Raw genomic sequence first — 21828 nt, 5'->3', positions numbered from 1 at the left:
TTCTCTCACAGAGGGTCTGTCACATGGGCAGAAAAATTAACTTCATGTACTACTCTGGTTTTAACTGCAACGTGACGACGTTTGAAAAAATTTTCTTAAAACCTCGCCACTCCTCCATATAGGGATATTTCTGAAAACTGAAAGACTCACAACACCACTGTAGCCAATGCACTGAAATGCAAATTTCTGATGAAAGTAATTATGCATTAACATGCAGTTTTATGTAATCTGGAAGTTACTGTGGAACCATAAATTTGTAACTTAACAGCGGTGAGATAGGCCCTAAATAAAATTGGTCTTAAGAAGTATTTGAGCTGCAGTGTTTCTGAAGTACCATTTCAAAAAAAGTGATAATCGGTATTCACAAATATATTTCTATTACTAGAGGAAAGTAGCACGAACAGGACCAAATCAGAAGAAAGGTGAGAACTATGCATGCATGTGGATTTGCATGTATACAAGAAGAAAAACGCTGAAAGTGTTAAAAACTATTCACAGTCAAAAGTAAAGTGAACTTCTTGAAAAAAATGTATCACCAGCATTTTCTTATTTACATATCCTACTGTGTTTGGGATGGCAACTTGTGCTTTTCTCCACTTGCTTTCTGAAAAAGAAAGTTCCTTACAAACTGAACCCATGTCAAATACCTACTTCAAAACACAAATGCTTACTAATTTTTAAAAATAAGTCATGGTTTAATGGACAATTATTTATATTCAAGACAGAAATGTTCTGATTGCGATACCGTCATGAATACAAATTTCTATTTTCCCCAATTCTCATAAAAAGGATATTCCATTTCACGTAAAGTAGTATTTGGATAACTGGATCTTAACTAAAAAAATGTATGCTTTTTGAAGTAACGAAATACTAAGAATGGAGCCCCATTTGGGAAATAGCTTAGCAAACATCAGAGGGTCAGGTTTGGCATGACCTTGGGCAAAGAGCAGGGAGCAAGGAGTGCAAATCTTGGCCTCTGAAGATTATACTGCTGACAGCTCTGCTCCAAGGCTGTTGCTGCTAATTGATTTCTGAAGAACAGTTAGGCTCAGGACAACAGCAGTTCCTTGCAAGCTCAGAATGGCGACATCCCTATTTCCCTGACTATGAGGGGAATGTGAGAAGTTTTATTTCTACTTCTTGAACACAAGCAGAAGCTAAGAGTGTTGCACCAAATGGAGTAGTATTCCTTAAAAAAAGTAAGAGGGAAAACAAGGGAAAAAACCAGCAGTGGAAGACAGTTTTGCTTTTATTCCTTTCTCTTTCCTCCCCACCCACTAGTGAGGATTTAACTTGAAAGAAGGTATCTTACAGTTGAGGTAAGCTGACAAGGGAGGATGTATTTAGACATTCCGGATCTTCATCATATGCAAAGGCTACATTATTATTAATGCTCACAAACAGAGCAACATTCCTAGTGTGCAGTTTGAAAAAGACAGAGCACATAACTGCTTTTAATTACAGCATTTAGTTAAGTGTTTGAGAAATTCAATTTAAAAATGCAAATTCTGTATTGTTACTGCATATTCTCCAGGATGATTTGGGGAAAAATAAGTACAGATATGTTCTCAAAAGAACATTACTGCAAATGGTTATCTATTAAATAAGACATTATTAAGTCTAATTAATTCTTCACTAAGCAAAACCTTCATGTACAGTCAGGTAGTCTTCCTTTATCTCTGCACCAGTAATTCTCTTGCACTTTCTCTGACATTCTATTCTGGAATATACGGTACCTCTGCAGTTGCTGCCACCCACGTACCTTCATCATTAGCAGACAGTTTGCCATGGAGTACATCACCCGGCCCAGACGTGACCTCCACAGCTGAACAGAGGCTGCAAAATAAGAGCAGCTTGTGAATTTGCACAAATAAATTAGAGGTTCTTTCTTGCCATCAATTATTGGTCCTACGAATTACGATTTTGAAAGATCCCCCTCGTTAACACCACTGGGTTTTAGCCTAGAATTTTCAATTCTCAGCCATGCTGCACCATCAGACAGAAAATTCTGCATCTCTCCCAGGGAATCACTCAAGCGGCTCTGGGGACCATACACGATGCAACAACACAGAGCAAGACAGCAGCTCAGTTTTGAGCTCAGGCCAAATATTAAATGTTAAGAGAAGCCACGCGTTTTCCAATATCAGAACAAAAGGTGTATAAAAAGATTTAAGTGATAATGAGCATCAGTTTAAAAACATGTAATCTGCAGCGTTAAATGTGATAAACTAAAAAAAAAAACAAAAACTAAAAAAAAAATAAAAATCAAACATAGCTAAAATGTCATTTCAGAGCCAAAACATGCAGGGTGAGAACTGTCTGAGTCTGGGACTGTTCGTGCTTGCCTCTGGCTTAGAGATATGCTGGAAAAATCTGCCAAGCCTGTCTGCTTTCCCCATGCTCCTGGAGCTTGCAGGGATTAAAAGCTGCAGCAGCAGATTTCTCTCTCTTGCTTTGCAGACAGACTCCTGATGTTGTAAGAGAATGGTTCATATAGATCCTCATTTTCTCTTGTGTTACAGTACCATAGATCAATGCTAGAAATACTCTTCTAATCCTCCAAAATAAACATTAGGAGTATTAATTTAGTACATTGGGAAAATAAATGTATCTCAGCCAATCAGCTGTCAAGGTCACTGTAATGATTTGAGAAAGGGGGAGGAAAGGGAGAAGCGGTTATTTCAGTGAGATTGTGATAACTGAGACCACTTATTTGTATCAATAATGTAGTCTCTGATGAAAGCATGGCAGGTCACATAGATAATTCTTTCAGCACACATAAATGCCATTACAAATAAGAGAGCTTGGGGAAATGTCTACTCCCCTTCCTAAAAAGAAAAACTCCTTCAATCCTCTCCAACAACAAAACAAAAAAACCCACCCATGAATATTCCCCAATTATCTTTGTCAAGAAAGGGGCATAATGTGGGGCCCAAGACGGAACCCAGTATTTCATCCACCAATTCATTCATTACTCCTAGCTTTTGTTTTAGAAATTCCCCCTTGACCACACATCCCTACTGCTATTAATGGAGAGGATGATGTAAACAATGAGCAAATATTTTATGATACATTTATGATTTTCTTTCCTTGTGGGTGTCTGTAAAACCTGGACATAATTAAGTAACTCTCCTTTATTATTTCAGTTATGTTAATCTCTCCTTTTCACATGTCCTCATAGTTTGGTAGCCATGTTCAGCTTTTTAGTACTTAGGTGACAACAAATTAGATGTTGATTCCTGCAATAGAGATGCCTAGATTTCCTGCTAAAAATCCAATAGCACAAGCTACGGTTCTCAAAAAGGACTGGAAAGCAGACAGACCAGATGTCTTCAGTCTGTGGTATAAACTGAAGAGGAACCTGATCTGGAATTGTGTAGCTCTGTGGGATGAAGCTTCTTAGCACAGGCAGAAAGGGGTTAAAGAAAACCTGCAAAGCATTTGAAAGCCCAAGAGCCGATCACTGTATGTTACTGAAATGCCTGAAACCCACTCTGCAGGTCCATGCAGCCATGTTTCCACTCTAAGCATTTGTTTTTCCTTGTTAAGTATCAAGGACTCTGTACTCCACACTGCCATTCATTTCAATAGCAGGTCTCTGCACTGAGAAGTTGCAAAATTGGCATCTTATAGAATGCGTCACCAAGCAAGTGGTGCAATGCTGAACCTCTCTGCCTGCAGAAAAACTGGCAAATGAGGTGCTCCGTTCCAGACTAGAGGAGATGTACATGGTAAATTGATCGGTGTGGCACCTTCTTACACCAGCAATAAGGAAATTACATGCGAAGCATAATCCCCATAATGAATTAAGGCTGTCTTCACATAAAGTTAATAAGGTTTGCTTCAGCGAGTCTCACATGAAAAAAAAAAAAAAAAAAAAATTCAAACCCATTATCAGCCTCCTGGAGCTCCAAATGCAGCAAAGCAGCAGACAGGGAGCAGACCTGGCTGACCTCCACAGACAATAGCAGTCAACAGTCTCTGCAAAGGTCCCATGGGCTTTTTGGCAGCCTTAAACCCACAGGCAGCTGCACAGTAAGCATACAGAGATCTCTCCAAATTTTCAGCAGCCTTATCCCTTGGTAACTGCTAGCTGCTGCTCTTCTAACTACACCTCCTCCTGAGCTCATCTCAGCTCTACAGCAGCAGCAGAGAGGAAAAGCAAGGAGCCAGAAGCTCAGGAGTGAGGCAGACTGCAGGATAGAGCATTATGACACGGCTAGGAAAAAGTTATTCTATCTCAAAGGACAATCAGTGTCTTGGTTTCAAAGGGGTAAAAAGGAAAAGAATGGGGGGATAATAAAGACAAAAATGAGGGCAGAAAGGGGATAACAGAGAAAAGTAGGTAAGAGAACCGAGGCAAGAAGATACAAGGAGAGAAGAACAGAAACTCCTGGAGCACTGTGGATGAACCTTCAATATCAGATGATTTCTCTTGTTCCTAACCCTTTTGAGAAAAGCAGTAAATGTATTCACTTGACTCTATTTGCAAATGCCTTCATGACATAGGCTGCTCACACACTTGTTCGCTTTTTTAGAGCATATCTAGATGGTGTATTAAGTCAAGTACAATAACATATTAAAGCTGCTTTACATCCAGTCAATTTGAAGACCAGGCAGAAGAGTTCAGACAGGTCTGCACCCTTCCATATAGACACTGTTTTAGGGATTTGTTTATAATTTAACTCTGCTAACAACTCTACTCAGCTTCTTCCTATCTCAGAGGCAGAATTCTACTTCCCACAGGCTCTAGGTGAATGTTATCCTAGACAGAAGTTGGTAAGATTTCATTAGACTGTTAGCTGAAGCTGAAAGGTTTTTGCTTTCTTGGTATAATGTTGTTAATGTGCTAGGCACCATTGAGTGGTTCATATAATCCAGAACAATGCTTAAAATGCCACCTTTTGTCCAATTCTTTAGTGTATTCAAATGACCTCATTAGTATAAATTCTGTTAAAAAAAAAAAAAAGAAAAATGCTTGGACAACTGATTTGTCCTGATGACCCTTCTTTATGCAGTAATGTATCCTATGCTACTGAAGTTAAACAACTAAGATAAAAGGAACAGGAAAAACGTAATTGCATATGAAATAATGAAAATGATGATGTAGATTAATATAGTCTAAATCTTATTCTAAAAAGTGACTTAGGTATTTCAGGAGCCTAAGAACCATTTGGCTACAGTGAGACTCAGCCATCTATGTAACAGCATCCTAGGCCATTGTAGCCCTTCCACAGTGGCAATTTGATCTAAAGAAATTTAGTGGATTTCAGACATGAGGACTGAGAGGAGCCAGTCAGCCAAAGCTTAAAATGAAACATCCATCTAGCTGCAACAGCAATGCACTTATATATTCATCACTAAAGGATAGCAGCCATGTTCTTTGTTTCTTCTAAATAGGAAAAAAAAAAGTGATTCAGTGCATCAGTTTGATCAAGAGCAAAACTGTGAAATTAATTCCAGCAAATAAAAGTACAAGGTGTGTAATTTCAGAGGCTGAGTAGGCTATGAGATTACAAAAATACTGTTTTAACAGCTCTGGGGCAGTCTTGTGAAAACTTCTGGCATACTTAAGTAAGAGATAAAAACACACTGCCTGTGGAAAAATGTGTAAAGAATACCTACCTTGTCTGTTCTCCTGTGTAATGTTAGTCATACTTCCGTCTTCAGCTAAGCCTTGTTCCAAATTTTCTAATATCTGTAGTAAATTTTTTAAAGTAACCAACATAAGTTTAAACAGCACTATATATTAAATGCAAATTATCTACAATTGACAGCCTATATGAAAACCAATTCAGGCAGGAATACTTCACCTAGGTACTGTTCAAAATTACTGATTATTACCATGGCTAGATCAATTGCACAAAGTAAAAAAGCCATTGTACAGTAGAAGGATGTTAGAGTTCAGGTTTATGATACTTACAGAACATTAAATGTCAGCACACTCTAGGGACATACACATTTTGTTAAGCAAAACATGAAATATGCTTCACTAGAGAATGAATGTTAATGACGACAAAGAAAAGTCAAACTGATTTTTCATAGAAAGCCACTGCCTCTTGACTCCCCCACCCTAAGCAAGGGCTCTGGTTTCATCCTTTTGTCCTTAACGAAGTAGTCCTCTTAGTTCTTACTGCAATTTCCTTCTCAAAGTTTGGGGTTTATTCCTTCTTTTCTTTTATTATAGATTTTAAATCATGTAATTGTTGGGTGAATGAAACATTTGTTGCATTACTGGAAGAATGAAAATGTATACTTAATGAAGCTTGTGTCTTAAGCACTTTTAAACTATGTATGTAAAGTTCCATCTGAAATGCAAATCAACTTTTCTTTTTCTAATCCCATTACACATTCTCCAAATTTGTTTTCTGATTCCCACAGATCACCCTGTTTCTCCTGCTAGAGATGTATAACTTTGGTCGTAGAACACCGCTCGAGATCTCCTTCAAAAAAACCATTAAGGCCACTTGCTCTTTAATCAGCTGCTGTGGTTAGCCAGTTAAGGAAATACAAGGTGCTTCCTCTTCCGGGGACTGAGTGTGCTTCCGACTGCAGAGCTCTCAGCTTCTCTTAGTGTAAGAAGAATTATTTTTTTCCTACACCAGCAACGCATTCCAATTGTGCTCAGTACTTTGTAAGCAAAGACTTAAAAACAACACAGGAAATCCTCCAAGCAAAGACAGGTAGAATTAATCTGGTCTCAGACAGTATGTTGGTGCCCATTACAGTCAATGAAGAGCAATTGGTACCTCCAGGAAGTGAGTTCATGCCACCTATTTTAGACATCCTAAGGTGGAAGGAATTGCCCTAAGAGATACCAATCTCTTTTCGCAGACTAGACTGAAAGCTTGAAGTTAGGAGCTATAAATTTTGCTACAAGGAACTTAAGAGCAAGGAGAGACACATGATGAAATGACTGCAGTTACCACATGCCAGCTGAGCCAGGGTAATTTTCCCGCTAAGAATTGTTAGCCCCTGACAAATACAAGTAATATGATTTAGTGTAAACCTTGTTCGCAGAGGGCTAGGCTAAGTTGCCTTGCCTCAAATTCCAAGAGGCTATGAGCACACACCAGCAGATACTGCAGCTTAGTTGACAGGTGGCAATTTATGAGATCGCAGTGGCACATCTGCGAGACTGAACCTCAGTCCCACTTTCAAAAGCAGTGCAGCCGCTTAGCAATCCCTTGGAAACCAAAGCATCACATTTAAGTGTTAAATGCCCAGTGTATAATCAGGCTCCTTGTCAGAGGAAAAACCCAAACTTTTCTCTCCCAGAAATACCTTACTGTCTGTTTTCTGTCCAGTCTAAAACCCGTGATCTTTCTCTCCCCCTCGAAAACATCTAATGATCACTTCTCATTCTTAGTAAGGCTGAGTTCTTACTCTTGAAATGGCCTAAACACAAGGTGCCTTCATCAAGGAGACATGCTGTCTTGTTTAAAAAGACAACGCATTTGTTTGTCAAAGCCCTTCTGTGAAAATGTATTCACCGACATCATCAAAAAAGAAAGAATTTGATATTAGCATACAACTACAGTATTTACATTAACCATTCTGTGACATTACTTATGGATATCTAGCCATCACCTCAAGCTCAACATAATTAAAACAGAACTCAGTGCTGATTTGAGGCTAATTGTTTTATTCCCTAGGTTTATCTTCTTTTGCCCTTCTTAAGTCTAGGAACATCATCTGCAGTTTTTCAGTATTTGGGCATTTCCCCAGTTTTCCAAGAATTGTTTAATAATAACATTAATGATTCAGGTAGTTCCTCAGTGTAAGCTATCTGGGTTAGTTGACATGAAATGTTTAATTTTAGCAAATTCCCTCATCCCACTTTTCTACAGATGGTAAACTGTTTATTCTAGCAATATCACATGGGATAGGTCCAAATATCCTTGTTTATAATCTATTATAAAGAGAAATTTGATTGAACACTTCTACCATTTACTTAAACATCAGTTTTATGTATGACTTATGTTTTTTCTTGTTTTGAGTATTTGTAAATGCACACTCATTAGTTTTACTGGCTAGTATTACTTCACTGAGTCTTCTGTTTCATTCCCTATCAATCACCTGTATCCTGTAATTACCAACCTATGCACACCACCCTTTGCATTCCTAGTTTCCTGTTCTTACATATCTCTTTCAACTACTTTATTTCTTCTTCCACAACTCTTCACCACCATTAGCTTCTTACTCAAAATAACCTTTTTTGGTGCTTCTGGAATTGCATCTTTCTGGGTACTCAGACTAGTGCAGGATTGTCATAATTTCTATAAACTCAACAAATGAGGCATCAAGGCAAATACCCCCTAGACTGAAGTAACGTATGAGAAACAGAATACTTATGTGACCTTAGTAACTGAACCAGAACTGTAAGTTGAATGATAATAAACCCCAAAACCAATCAGTGGTTAAGAGACGGAAAAGTTCATCAATTTGGAAGTACAACAGAAGACCAGGAGAGATAAAGAGTGTGTATGGAAAGGCCAGGGAGGAACATAACTACTTATGAAGGAGAGTGGTGGAACTACAGAGGGAGTGGCTGATGGACAAATGGCACAAAGAATTTTTGAAGTCTTGCAGAGGTAACACTTGCAGAGCTTTTTTAGAGGAAACAAGACTGTTAACCCACTTGCCACTGTTCTACCCACCTGGTAGAAGAGCCCAGTACAGCTCTGCCACTTGAAGGATTAGGGTTAAAGAGTGAAATATGCTGCACTATGACATGTGTGCATTTCCAGGAGCTCTCCCTCAGCTAGGAAGCTTAGGTACAAACACAGGAGGAGTTTAGTTTAAGCCTGACTGTTGTTCTTTTCACATTTTGGTCTCCAGGTAAGCATTTATTAGCATGTCCTCAGGATTATTAGCACTAAAGCATTAAAGCACTGATCACATCTATGTTTTTTAAATGAACACTTGAAAAGAACAAACCCTTTTGTGATTTAAACTACTATTGTTACTCTTACTGCTTGGCTGTTCAGAGACCAAGGCGGACTTGTAAGGGCAACAAATCATTGAGGCAATTCATGGTGGGAAGACCAGCAATAAAATAGACACAGTAACAATTTCACTGGATTCCTCCCCCAAGCTATGATAGGCATTTGGCACTACAGATTATTTCTTTCCCAAATGTTGTACCTATAGACATTTTTTTTTCTGGAAAAGGTAAAAACATTATTGCCTATACAGGAAAAATGAAAATTGTGGTTCTGCACTCAACCTCCAATCCTGCTTCAGGTACCAGAAATACTTAAGTATATGGGGGCTGAGAAGACCAAGTTACCATAACAGTGACAAAGTAAATAGGGTTAGATCTTTAAGTAGAATGGCTAATCCAAAGTTGACAAGTGTCTGTAGACTGCATACAACAAAAAGCAAGATGGAATTTAGCAGGTTAAAAGGAGGTATCAGACAGGAAAAAACACTAAGGAAGAGAAACAAAATAGGAGACAAATTTTCTTACGATAAGAGTGCATTAGCATTAGCCTGAAACAGCCTCCCAGGGGATGTGGCCTCAGCTCCATAGGCTGGCTCATTAAAAACTAGAAAACAACCTTGCGTTGCAGAGAGACAGACTAGGTGAGCTATTAGGTCTTTTCTCTTTTCTAGCTTTTATGACTCCAAGATCATCTCATTTACATAATGACTATTCGTATGCCCTTCTGTAAATACGGATGACCAAAGATTATTTCTCCACTTTTTAAAATAGGGAAGTAAAACACTAGAGGCTTTTGGTTGAAAGCTCCCCAATTAATTCTGTTATAACCCGAATGGTTCCCAAGTGTCATATACAAATATTAAGACTAATGAGTGTACATCCTTTATGTTATTTTCTTGCTTATGCCACGGGTTTTCCTAAGTATTATGCACTTTATTCTTGAACATTCCAGGTAAGATTATTAGACTAACAGCATTCTATTAAAAAAAAATTAAAAACATATATCTAAACAATATTTTTTGTCAGCTAACCCTGACTTCAAATGGTTAAATTATCAACAATTTACAACTGTCTTTTAAAAACATATTTATCTTCACAAGCTGTCCTTTTTCACACTCTTGTTTCTACAGTTGTCTTTGAATTGCTCCAAAAGGCAAGGTATTTAATTGAATGCAAACAAATGAAGTAATCTGCAATGAGGTGTCTAGAATAACTAATCAGAAATATTCCCTTGAGAAGGACGGTATGTTTTATTTGTTCATTTGTAATCTTCTGTGTGCTGTACTTCAAAAAGGAACGTCCATCAACACAGGCAATGGCTTGTCCTGGCTACTGTATCCTGGCTCTGGTGGAAGCTGTCAGGAGCAAAGGGAGATCATTCTCTTTCTGACCACAGTTGGACATACTAACCCAGGAGAAACTTTGTCAGTTCAGACACAGAAAGGCAGAGCGGAAGAGAAGGCAATCTGTGAACTGTCAGCAAGTGCAGAGAACAGGGGACTCCACAGAAGAGCTAGGAGACAATGCCCAGGCAGCTTCAAAGAAGCTTTCCTCAGGGACACAAGAGGTCACACAGGATTTGTAGTGACCTAAGCCACTACAGGCTGATGGAGTGAGAACATGGGTAAACAGACCCATTCAAGAACTTAACGTGCAGGGAAATATGTATATTTTAAATCTCCTTTATTTCTATTTCATCTTCTCCAGCAGAAGTTTCCCTTATTTAAACAAATAATCAGCCTAGTTCGTACTCAAATAAAATCTTGCATTATAGTTTAAAAGCTTCCTTGGTATACTGGCTATACTTTAAGGATATGCACTTCAAGCAAAAGAACACAGGCAGAGCCACCTCAAGGTTGTAGATGACTTAAAGGTCTTGTAAAGTGGGGAGAGTTAATTTCCTTTTCTTTCACTCCTCTATTGACCAATAATCTTTAATCTGTGGAGAATCGTGGCTGATCAGACTGTAACTGAGATACGGCCGTTTCAATAACGTTAGCCAGATGGCTGATGAATGCCCTGCTCAGCAGTCATTTCCTCATTCTCATTCACACAATTTTCTCTCTGTTACAAGATAAAGGAACTGAGAAACCAGTTAAGTTTTTGGAACCTAGTGGCACCTGCACGACTGAAGGGAGACAACACAGCACTTAATACCAGATCGCATAAAAACAAGATATGAAACAGCTGATCTGCTGCAGACCAGGGTAAGCAAATGCCAGCAGAAGTACTGTGAAATCCTGCAACAGAGGAGTACGATGTTTCCTAGAAGAAAAAATTACTTCAAATTGAGGAGGCCTGTTTATGAAGGAAAAGGCTAGAAAGAAAAATCTGCCAGTAATATTATTAGATGAGATGGTCATGAATAGGTAACAGCATTTGTGAAGTGCTAAAAAGTAGCACTTCTTGGCCAAATTAGGTATCTCCCAACCATTTCTAATTAGTTCTTTCCAACTCTGTAACAAAATACCACATTCATCTCTTATTACCTAAACCTTTCATCTTTTTTCCCTCATAATACAGAGAACTGGGCTTTTTTCTACTGTAAACATTTGGTTATCCTAGAGACTACTCTGCTAGAGGCAAGCTGATTTTATATACATAAGGTCATTATCTCTATACAGTTGGCAATTATCAAATCCTTTCACTTCCATTATCCAAGTTATTTTCAGGAGTAAATATAGGAAACTTTCAAGGAATACTGAAAATAAAAATTAATCAAATGTATTTATCTTGCATACAGTTTTGAACTTCCTAGAGTCACAGATAAAACAGCAACGCTGCATTTCTTCTAGAGTTTACCACACTGTAACGTTCATAGTCACTGTTGTGTTAGACTACTTGGGAAAGACTTCTGCAGAAAACATTTAAGGATGAATGCTTAACAGTCAGCATGTTGGATTTAGTGGATAAGGTTAGTGCTTACAACACAATCACTCCTATTTCAGCACTGACAAATCCCATATTATAATTTAAGCCATAATTTTGTATTATAGCACTTGACAAAACAAAACCCCCAAAACAAACTCAGCAGGCTGCACTTATGTTCCCAAATGACCGCTGTTTCCCAAACCAGCTGTTCAGACAATTTCTGAAGGATCAAGACTATTTTTGAAGGATCAAGATCATTAACAACTGTGTTTTGAGCTTTGATGCAGCTGAGTAAGGTAAGAAAGCTCTCCTACTTGCCCTTAAACACATCTTTCTGTCCTCCGTGTCTTGTCTGGCAAAAGCACAAAGACAAGAGAACTATGTGTTGTCCACCGTTCTACTCATTTTAGTGAGAGCTACCACAGAGGAGAGAAGGATGTATCCTAAAATGGAAGAGGCACTTAACTATGTCTTTTCACAAGCTCCTTATATGTATCAAGATGGAGTAAAAAATGTCAGCGTTGAAACTTTATGTGCTTTATATGGACAGTAAAATATATTTCTTAAACATTAAGAAATGTTAGTGCACAGAGAAGCTGTTACCTTGGCGCAGATTATCTTCATGCTATGCAGTCTATCAAGTGATTCCTGAGGATTACCTAGGTACTGAGGAAGTTCAGCATGTAAAATCCGCATGGAGAAAGGAACCATAGAACCTAGAAACATAATTAATTCTATTAAATGTGTTTGCTGTCATGATCAGTTTGTGATTTGCCTACATTACACAACATATTTTCATTAATGTATATAAACACAAAGTTCATTTTACCTTCATATAGTTTTCTTCTTCTGACGGAAGATGTGAAAAATTTAAGAACAGCAAACTTTTTCCAAGTTATAACATGTAATGTACCGTAAAACTCTTTAAGTAGGTAAACACATATGTAACCATAATCAAGAAGGCAAGAAAAAGGAGCACTTAATTCAAATTTTCAAAAACAACTGTGCATGAAAGTATAATGTTTCATTAAAGATTTTTTTTAAACTAATTAAAATGAAGGATTTAAAAAAATGGAAGTTTACTCAAGTTGCACCTACCACATTATTCCTAACGTTTAATAATTATGCATATTTTACAACCAATGCAGAAGAAATAATATGAAATTATTGGCCTTAAAAGCACTCTTATGAAAAAGTTATATAACCAGGACATGCAAACGACTTCTACGTAATCTTTTTCCAAATAAACAGAAAGTTTTTTGATATGAAGAGTCCCCATATTACAGACAAAGAAATAAGAACAGAAAAACAACGTGAGTCAAAAGAAATAAAAAATAAGAACAGTATAATGAAGAACAAAAATAATACTACTATAATAGATAAATTAAATCTAAAAATATATCAAGGCCTCTGGGAAATTAAAATATATTAGAAAATATTTTGGTTTTTTTTTCTACTAATATCCATAGGTTTGTGTAAAGGTCTGAGTCCATTACCCTAAGCAGAGACCCTTCCATTGCTCTAAAGATGACTTTTAGTCCAAGATTTGCTTCATTAATGTTAGCTCTTCCACAGAGAGTTACTAAATGTCTCTATACTGTGAGACTGACTCTTAATAAAGAGGGTGTATTTTGTGTATTTACTGGTTTATTGAAAACATCAAAGAGAAAGAATTTTAAGCAATATTTGCGGAGAAAAGGATATTTCTTCCTTTTCATATTAGCTTACTTTTAGCCTTATTATAATATTTACCAAAGACCCAATCCTCTAAGTTTATGAGCATGCTGGCTGACTTCAAGGGCAGTTTCAGGAGCTTTAGGGAATCCTGGTGTGTGCAACATCTTGCTTTCAGATAACTGCATATTCCGATACAGAGATGATAATACTGAACATAAACTAAATGCTACTAAAAACAAATCAGAGCTAGCATAATGAGGAAACAAGCCCTGCAAAACACTTTGCTACTGTTCTAATATTTTACTGTAATACATTGGCTTACTTTAGACATATTCTAAGGGGATTTCCCTCTCAAGTCGCCTCTTGCCTCATCTTTTCTCAAAAATAGGACTCAGGAGCTTTTTAGAATGATTTTTGCACCTGTTTTTAACAGGCTTGTATGTCAAAGAGGTAAGTCACTGTGAGTCACTGCCTCTAGACGTTTTTTTAAAGGTTGACAAAATTTTAATCACAAACCTCACTAATTATGACCTTCAGAGTAAGCCACTTACATCTACATAAATTCTCTTTTGCCAATGCTAAACTATTCCCCCATGGCTTCCGTGACTGCTGTGTTCCCTTAACAGATGTACACACAAGTTTCATGCATCATCACATGTGAAATAGAGATTAAGAAAACAAAGCTGCTTTGACATTCCATCAAGAGAAATGTAAAAGGTTGTTCAACCAGTAACAAAAGATGTGAAATATTTTATGTATGTATCTGGACTGGTATCTAGCACGGCACAAGTGAAGACACACAGTCAGAGTGCAGGGGGTGAACAGCAGTGAAAAGAAAAGTGAAAGTATTTTAAGAGTAAATTCCACACCAGAACACCACAGAAAAAATGCCTTGCAGACACATTGTGCACTTATGAATCTGCACTGCAAGCCTATGGAAGCAAATGTGACCTGCAGCTGGTTCCATCTCTACTACCCCTCTGGTGACCAAGTTCTAACTCCATCATCCAATGGTAATCCTGCCAAAAAAAAGCAGTGCCCCAAAAAAGCTAGTTTGGTTCTGTTCTTTTGGGGAAAGTAGTCTTCATTTACTGTTAATCCATGAACCATGCACCTACCGCTGCACTCAACAGGATTTCTGAGGTAAAGGTAAAAGAAAGGAGAAGTTTTGTTCATCAGTAAAGCTTTGGAAAAACTGAAATAAAGAACAAAAGGAACCTAAAGTGTTAGCAAAATTTTTGGTTAATGACTGTGTTCTAGCATTTTCAACTCTGGACAAGTTTGTATCATTACATTCTCTTGTAAAATGCGGCAGAAGGTCAACTCAATAAATACTCATACAGAAAATCTGAATTGGTAACAGAACAGCTCAACATACAGATAGACGTGTATTTAATGGAGCGCAGATGAAATGTCTCACGTTATCCATTTTCATAAAATTTTTATGTTTTGTAAAACACTTTTTGGGACTGCATATTTTGTAAAGTATTGATCTTCTATATTGCTGAATGAAGCCACGCTATTATGACCCACGTGAGGGGAAGGAATAACCCATTACCCATCTACACCATCAGAAGTGGTGTCAGAGGATGTCAGAATGATGAATGAGACTCCAGGCCAACTTAGACTCCATAAGAATCTGATTTATTTCCTATCACAACTAAAACCGCAGTTGTTATAGGCATTCAGAACTATATTACTTCAAAATTTTCTGTATTAATGTAATATTTCTCAACCACTTAGTATTTCCTTCATAGCATGGGACCAAAAAGCGCTCCAGTGTGATCCTCAGTAGGTGCGTCAAGTGTGACAACAGATCCCTCAAACAAAACAAAAAGGAAGCTGGCCCGCGGTGTCAGGGTAGTCAGTGCAATGACTTTTCAAAGCAGAATTTATATTACTATTTCACGAAGGAGGAGCTAAGACTCTAGCATCTCTTCCCTCTTTTTCTTTTTGAAACTTGTGACATACAAGAAGTTTCATGTACTGCAAGAAATTTTACTGTAAGCATCCAGCAAATCCACCCAGTGAATTTCTGTTACTTACTGTTTAACTTTAACTGTTAACTTTATTTAAAATCTCAGAAACACCAACCATTTCTGCCCTCTTCCTCAGTTTCCTTGTAATCCTTCTGAATAGCAGAAATTTATTTTTTTTTTGGAAGAAAGCACAAAACTGTACGCATGCTCTGTCCCACAAGTGTGGTAACTGGGGAAAACAGAAGAGAAAAGAAATGCGCTTATACCACTGGTAAGGCTGTCTTACCACTCCATGTAAACAGTATTTTGTAACTTCTAAGTTAAATCAGATGAGCAAATTGCTCATAAAAAACCTGCAGCACTTATCCAAGACAACCATCCAAGCATATTCATTAAATACTCTAAAGAAACTCTGAAATTTTTGGTTTAAGTACATTTTCCCAGATATGTTCCCATCTCCATGTAAGCTTCTTTTTAGTTAAATGATACGAGGTATGGATAATCTATCTAATTCAGTTCCTACAGTTAGAAAGTGATTTTCTGGTAAAAAAAAAAAAAAAAAAAAAAAAGAAAAAAACTAAAATAAATTTACTTTAGATCAGGTAAAGCTTTCAATGCGTGCTACTTATATAAAAGTGCTAATACAGTTTACATACACTTCTCAGGAAGAAGTACATGGCAGTAATAGAAAATGTATGTGAAGAGATCTGTTCATCAAAATAATTGTGTAACTCCTGGTTAACAGTTGTTTAAAACCTGACAACATACCCCCCAAGTTCTCAAGCATCCAAAATCTGGATCTATAATTTTCTCAATCTAAAAAAATGGAACAATCATCTTTGAACTTGTCTGAAACAAAAATGTCAAGAGAGAGCCTGAGACAAGCAACAATAAGTTAGTAAAAATTTTTTTACAGGGTGGATGGTTATGAAACTTTGTTCTGACAGCACTCAGCAAGGTGACCTGTGTGCATACTGTGGTGGAAGAGAACATTGTGAGCGTAATGGGTTTGAAATGCAGCCCAGCAGAACTTCATGGGGTGAACAGGTGATGAAAAAGGCAAAGGCAAACCAGAATACGACCCCTGTGAATCTTCATCAAAGCCACACCAGTTCACCGATAAGAAGGTAAAAAGCAAAAAAATAAGAGAATCACAGAAAGTGCTGCCTTGGAACAGTTAACTCTGAGCTCACTAAGAATTTTGGTCTGAACAACAGGTCATGAATTTGTTGTTCTATGATGTCACCATATCATGTTGCATTGAAGACTCATCATTCAGCCTTTTTCTGCCAAAAGAACAACAGTGAGGAGGAGCCCATTCCTGTTGTTAAAAAAATATACGACAGAAGAATGAACTGCAGAGAAATCTAAAAACACAGCCTCCATGCTGTCTTGCAAGACACAGAAGTTGAGCCTTCTGATAAGTATTCCCTAACATTTTAATATGAAGATGGTGACAAAAGAAGAAGAGTTGAGACCTAAAAAAGGTGTGTCTGTGATTTTAGAAAACACTGTTATTTTTCTTTTACATTGTCTAGGCTAACAAGAAAACAAGTGGGAAGAGGTAAGTGACATTTGTTGATGACTCTAGTAGATCAATAATAATAGTGTTATGAAGGTCTGAAAGGCGAGTTGTAGAATTCAGAGAACAAAATTTAATTAAAAAGCAGATTAACAGCAGGGAAAAAAAATACACTTTCCTCAAGAAACACAGTTACGTTGGGGAAAAAACGAAACAAAAAAAGTAAGATTGACTACATTAACACTAAGCTGTAACAGAAATACATGTGCTTGTTAGTTTAATAATGACATTACATTGCCTGAAAGGTTTCACCTACTTGCTTACTCTTGGGCCACATATTTAAGGCACACCGTGTAACACATACTTCTTTGTAATAGGTTCCTATACAAGTGGGCATATATATTCCTGTGATATCCCACTAGAGATAAGAGAATTTAATATAAAAAATAACATGGATTGTGGCATATGTGCCGCCTTTTGCAAAACTATTTGGAATCAAACCCATGTCCTCTATTATATTTCACTCAGTACTGAATTTAACAAGGCAACATGTCAAGGAAATACTGAAAATAAGCAGCATATCCTGTAATTAAAATGTTTACTTAAGAGCACAGGATTTCGCTCTGTACTTCACGCTTTGGATTTCCAAAGAAGTAATACCCTCTTACACAGCAAAACCACATCAGCTAAGCCTAGGCGACTTCAGCAAAAGGCACACCCTACAATTACTGCTATGAATTGAATTTTTAAGTTAAATAAGTCTTCTTCTAGCTGGATGTTTTACAGTTGACCTTTGTTGCTCCTCTTTAGGGGTTTCATAATAATTTTATCTATAAAAAATTCATAATGGAAAAATGGTTTAAGACAATTCTTTTCTTAGCTATCACTTTTAAATACAGTAGAGAATTTTTTTTCAAAGAATATGATTTCTGATTGTCTCTTTGGCATGAATTAATCTCATTCATATATATACATCTATATTATCAGCATAGAAAAGGCAAAACTAAATAGTGAAAAAAGGTCTGCTGAAAGGAAAATGGATACTCCAAAAGCATGGGAACAGATGGAATAAATAGTAAGATCAGGTAGAATTTTTTAAGACCACAGATTTCAATTTCTATTTCTTTATGAACAGCTGCACATTTTCATAACTGTCAGAACATAAACATCACCTCATGCCAATCAAATTCAAACTGCAGAACTCACTTGCAGCCCTTTTAGGACAGAAAATCAAGGGTTCCAATGGCGAGCCATTTCATTTTTGTATTTCCTTGCTGCAAAATCAGTAATCAGAAATGCTTTCTGCCTTCTACAGCTTAATTCAACAAATCTTAAATACCCAAAAGCAGCAGAAGGGCAAATTATCATTTACTGGAAGTATAAAGGGGAATCTTATGACAGTAGAAAAACCAAACGCTTCCTTCAATGCGTAAGAGAAATACAGAAAATCCAGTTTTATAAAGATATTCTGCTTTATACATACGTATACAGAGACATGTATATCCTTGCATTTATATGCACACACACACTTTTAACATACTTCTACAACAGCATATTTGTATAATTTATAAGGGGATTTTGAAGAGTGATGATGTAGTAACTTTGAATCCTGGTCTTACTGACTGTCAATTAAAAGTAGACTTAAAAATCCATATTCAACAGACTAGTTACCATGCTTTTGTTTATTGCTTTAATTCCGGAGAGACTGAAGAAGAGATAGGAGACTAAATGTTTGTAACTATTGAAAGAAAATTTAAGTTTTGAAAATTTTATCTGAAATTGCATGTTTTCATATATGTCACAATTTAAGCGCATGTGACTTAAGAACACAGATATTCTGAATTAAGATCTGGTTTTGAAAAGTTTCAAAAATATTTTTTTAGTAATCTGGAGTTGTTATTTCACTGGAGCAAGGAAACCATTAGAGAAAGAATGCAGAAAAACCCTGTAACAATTGCTCTGCCACAAAGGGATTACCGTAAATCTTACCTACTGATAACTAATTTCTAAATTCTGCCTTGCTACAGTTATTTGCTCACTTTTAAGAAATATTATATAAAGCTGGTACAATGAGACTACATAGCCTTGGGAAAGAAAGCACAATTAAATATTTTAGCAGCACTCTACCCCCTTAAAATTATACATACATTTCTTAAATAAAATATCTGTATTATTTTAGAAAAATTTGCATTTGCAAGTCTGACTACTCTGAAAAGCCAAATGGAACCACAACACTTGAGTGGTATTTATTCAAGTCGTGTCAGCCAATTTCATAGGTAGAAGGTAGCTCTGAAGCAACAGAACAGAGTGAATTTAAAGAGACAAGAGAGATGTACATAGCACTGTAAATAAAATAATTGGCAAACCAGCTCCTCTAGAGGCTTTAATACGTTTGTCACCGTCAACATGAGCTTGAATGAAGAACTCTTCCGAGCAACTGCCAAGACTGAAGCAGTCTGACATGGGAGTGAAAGTTCAGGCACAACAGTATTTGTGGTAAAATATGAGAAAACCAATACCACGTGTAACAATGACTGGAGTCTTATTTTTTCTTCTGTTTTCCTGCAAAAGTTATTAAAAGATAGGACTACTCTATATGGCACAATTTCTTTAGCCTGTGCATTTCTTCTCTTAACCCTGTTTTTACCTTGATTACTCCTTTTTGCCTCCCCACCCACCACAATTATTTTTCTTTTTTTCCCCACTCCACTTCCCATTCTGGTACCATTCTGCCACTAACCAAAAGTTGATGAGGATGAAAAAAAAAAAGCGCATTTCATTTACAGCATCATCCAAAACCGTGCTGAGAAAAACAAAAGGAAGCTTTAGCAAGGCTGCCTCCTACTAGCATAGACAAGTAGGAGAGAAGAGAAGAAAGGAAGACAGTAAAGTCAGAATGGCCAAATGTCACTGCAGAGGCGTTGCTACATTTACTGTGGAAGCACAGAGGAGATAATTTCCCCAATCCATGCCTGTCCTTCCTTACGGTATACTCTGACATTCAGAAGCAGGACCAAGCCTCAGAGAGCAGGCAGACCTTGGAGCTGTAGAGAGTCTTCTGCACTACACACAGTCCAGATGTCTGTAAAATGCCTTATGCGGGCATTAGAGAAAAATTCTGGATGAGTCTTTTCACAGTAAGTACAGTGCCTCTGCGTCAACAGACATACAACATGTTTCCGATTACATATTTTGCTATTTTATAAGCTTATTAAATGTAATAATAATAATAGTTCATTGCATTTCACCTTAGGCATCAGCACTGAAAACTTGTTTACAACATGGGTTTGAATGACAGTTCTAGACCATGTATGATAGGATTCCTTTAGGGAGATCTGAATTTCAAAACTGAATAAAAGAAACAAATTAAGAGCACTGCTTGAGTAAATAAGGACATGTAAAAAGTAAAATGTCACACAGCAACTTTTTTTTTATTAATTTTTTCATTAATTTCTGCTAAAACTAACTACAGTGGATATTAGTAAAGTCATAAAAGTATATAGACCTAGTGAAGTATGCTAAAACAATAGTTGAGTGATGTCTAGACTCACACTACTTTAAGAGAAATATATATATTTAATGTATTTCTAAACTGTCACTATCCATCTGAAAGTACTAGCCTATTGCAGCACACACTGGTGCATCCCTATGGCTGCAACCCAGCCACACCTTAAAAAAAACCACCTCGTGCTAGATTTAGTAACAAGAGTTCATGGGAAAGTGTACAGTATGAAATGAGTTACTAGAGCACATACAATGAAATTTTAAAGAATATGTTCCTTATTTAGGCACTTTCTACCAGACAACAGAAGACTGATTCCGTGTTAGAAGAATACAGATGATACTGTATCACCACAAGGAGAATGAAAAGGGGAAAAGGAAAAAAAACAGCCCTATACATAGAAACATCTGTAAGGGGAATAAAAGTCCTATTTTTACTTGTGCACAGGTTTTTTATTTCTTTCGTAATTCAAAATAAAGTATTCTCAATTATTGTAGCTTTAGAACACTGATTTTGGTAGCATTAACTTTTCTGTAACTTACTGGTCTATTTAGCAGAAACAAGACCGAATTATCTCATAAAAGAATGAAATAGCATTTTAATGTTCCATTTCAATTGCTGGCTCTCACTCTTTCGGAAACTGATAGGCATTTCTAATGCAAAAGATATCTCAGGTTAGCCCATCTATTGTACGAGAGACTTTATGAAGAATCATGAGGAACACAGAAACAAACAATATGAATAGAAGCGGGTCAGACTGTGTAAACATAAAAACAAAACCCTAACTTCCCCCCTCCCGAAACCCATTAGTCCCAAGAATGATGACAAAAATTCATCCTTATATACCCCACAGAGTACAAAGGAGATGTGCAGGAACCAATATGGAACAGAGTTCCTGACCTAAGTACCTACCTATTATAAAATTGGTGAAGCCATGCTGGCTATCTCGAATTATCTCCCTGGCTTCTCTCCACAGAGAGAATTTAGAAGAAATAAATCCATAACTGAATAATTTTAAGATTTTACTAGAACATGAGAATGGTTTGCTCTCTGCCCCATATCAAACAGGAATGATCAGAGTGACTTAACTAATTTCACTGGCTGATACAAGAATCCCAGCAGATTCCACCCCCCCACAGATAGTGCACTCCTACAGCAATGGAGATGACCAAAGAAACAGACGATAGAAACTGGGAAAGAAAGATTGAAAAAAGATTAGATAATCCAGCCAGGATGAGGACAACAGTAATGGGTTCCACGCACAGCATGGCTGCAAATACCATACAAAAATCTCGGGATGAAGCAAGAGATTAGTAGCGTTGCCAAAAGG

At 37.0% G+C, this 21828-nt stretch overlaps 1 protein-coding gene across 2 annotated transcripts in view; it reads right to left on the bottom strand.

Annotated features, from left to right (window-relative positions):
- Positions 1 to 21828, bottom strand: part of TRAPPC12 (trafficking protein particle complex 12) — a 53657-nt gene that overhangs the window by 13622 nt on the left and 18207 nt on the right. For both annotated transcript variants that reach the window (XM_009634270.2, XM_035889899.1), the window contains exons 5-7: positions 12422 to 12534; positions 5626 to 5698; positions 1763 to 1836 (exon numbers count right to left, since the gene is read on the bottom strand). In XM_009634270.2, coding sequence (XP_009632565.1) covers positions 1763 to 1836; positions 5626 to 5698; positions 12422 to 12534 — 260 coding nt within the window. The remainder of the gene's footprint in view (positions 1 to 1762; positions 1837 to 5625; positions 5699 to 12421; positions 12535 to 21828) is intronic.

Source organism: Egretta garzetta, unplaced genomic scaffold, assembly GCF_000687185.1.
Source record: "Egretta garzetta isolate BGI_Z169 unplaced genomic scaffold, ASM68718v1 scaffold62, whole genome shotgun sequence".
Classification (NCBI taxonomy): domain Eukaryota; kingdom Metazoa; phylum Chordata; class Aves; order Pelecaniformes; family Ardeidae; genus Egretta; species Egretta garzetta.
The sequence above is the reverse complement of the archived record's forward strand: the minus strand, read 5'-3'. Positions and strand labels throughout refer to the sequence as shown.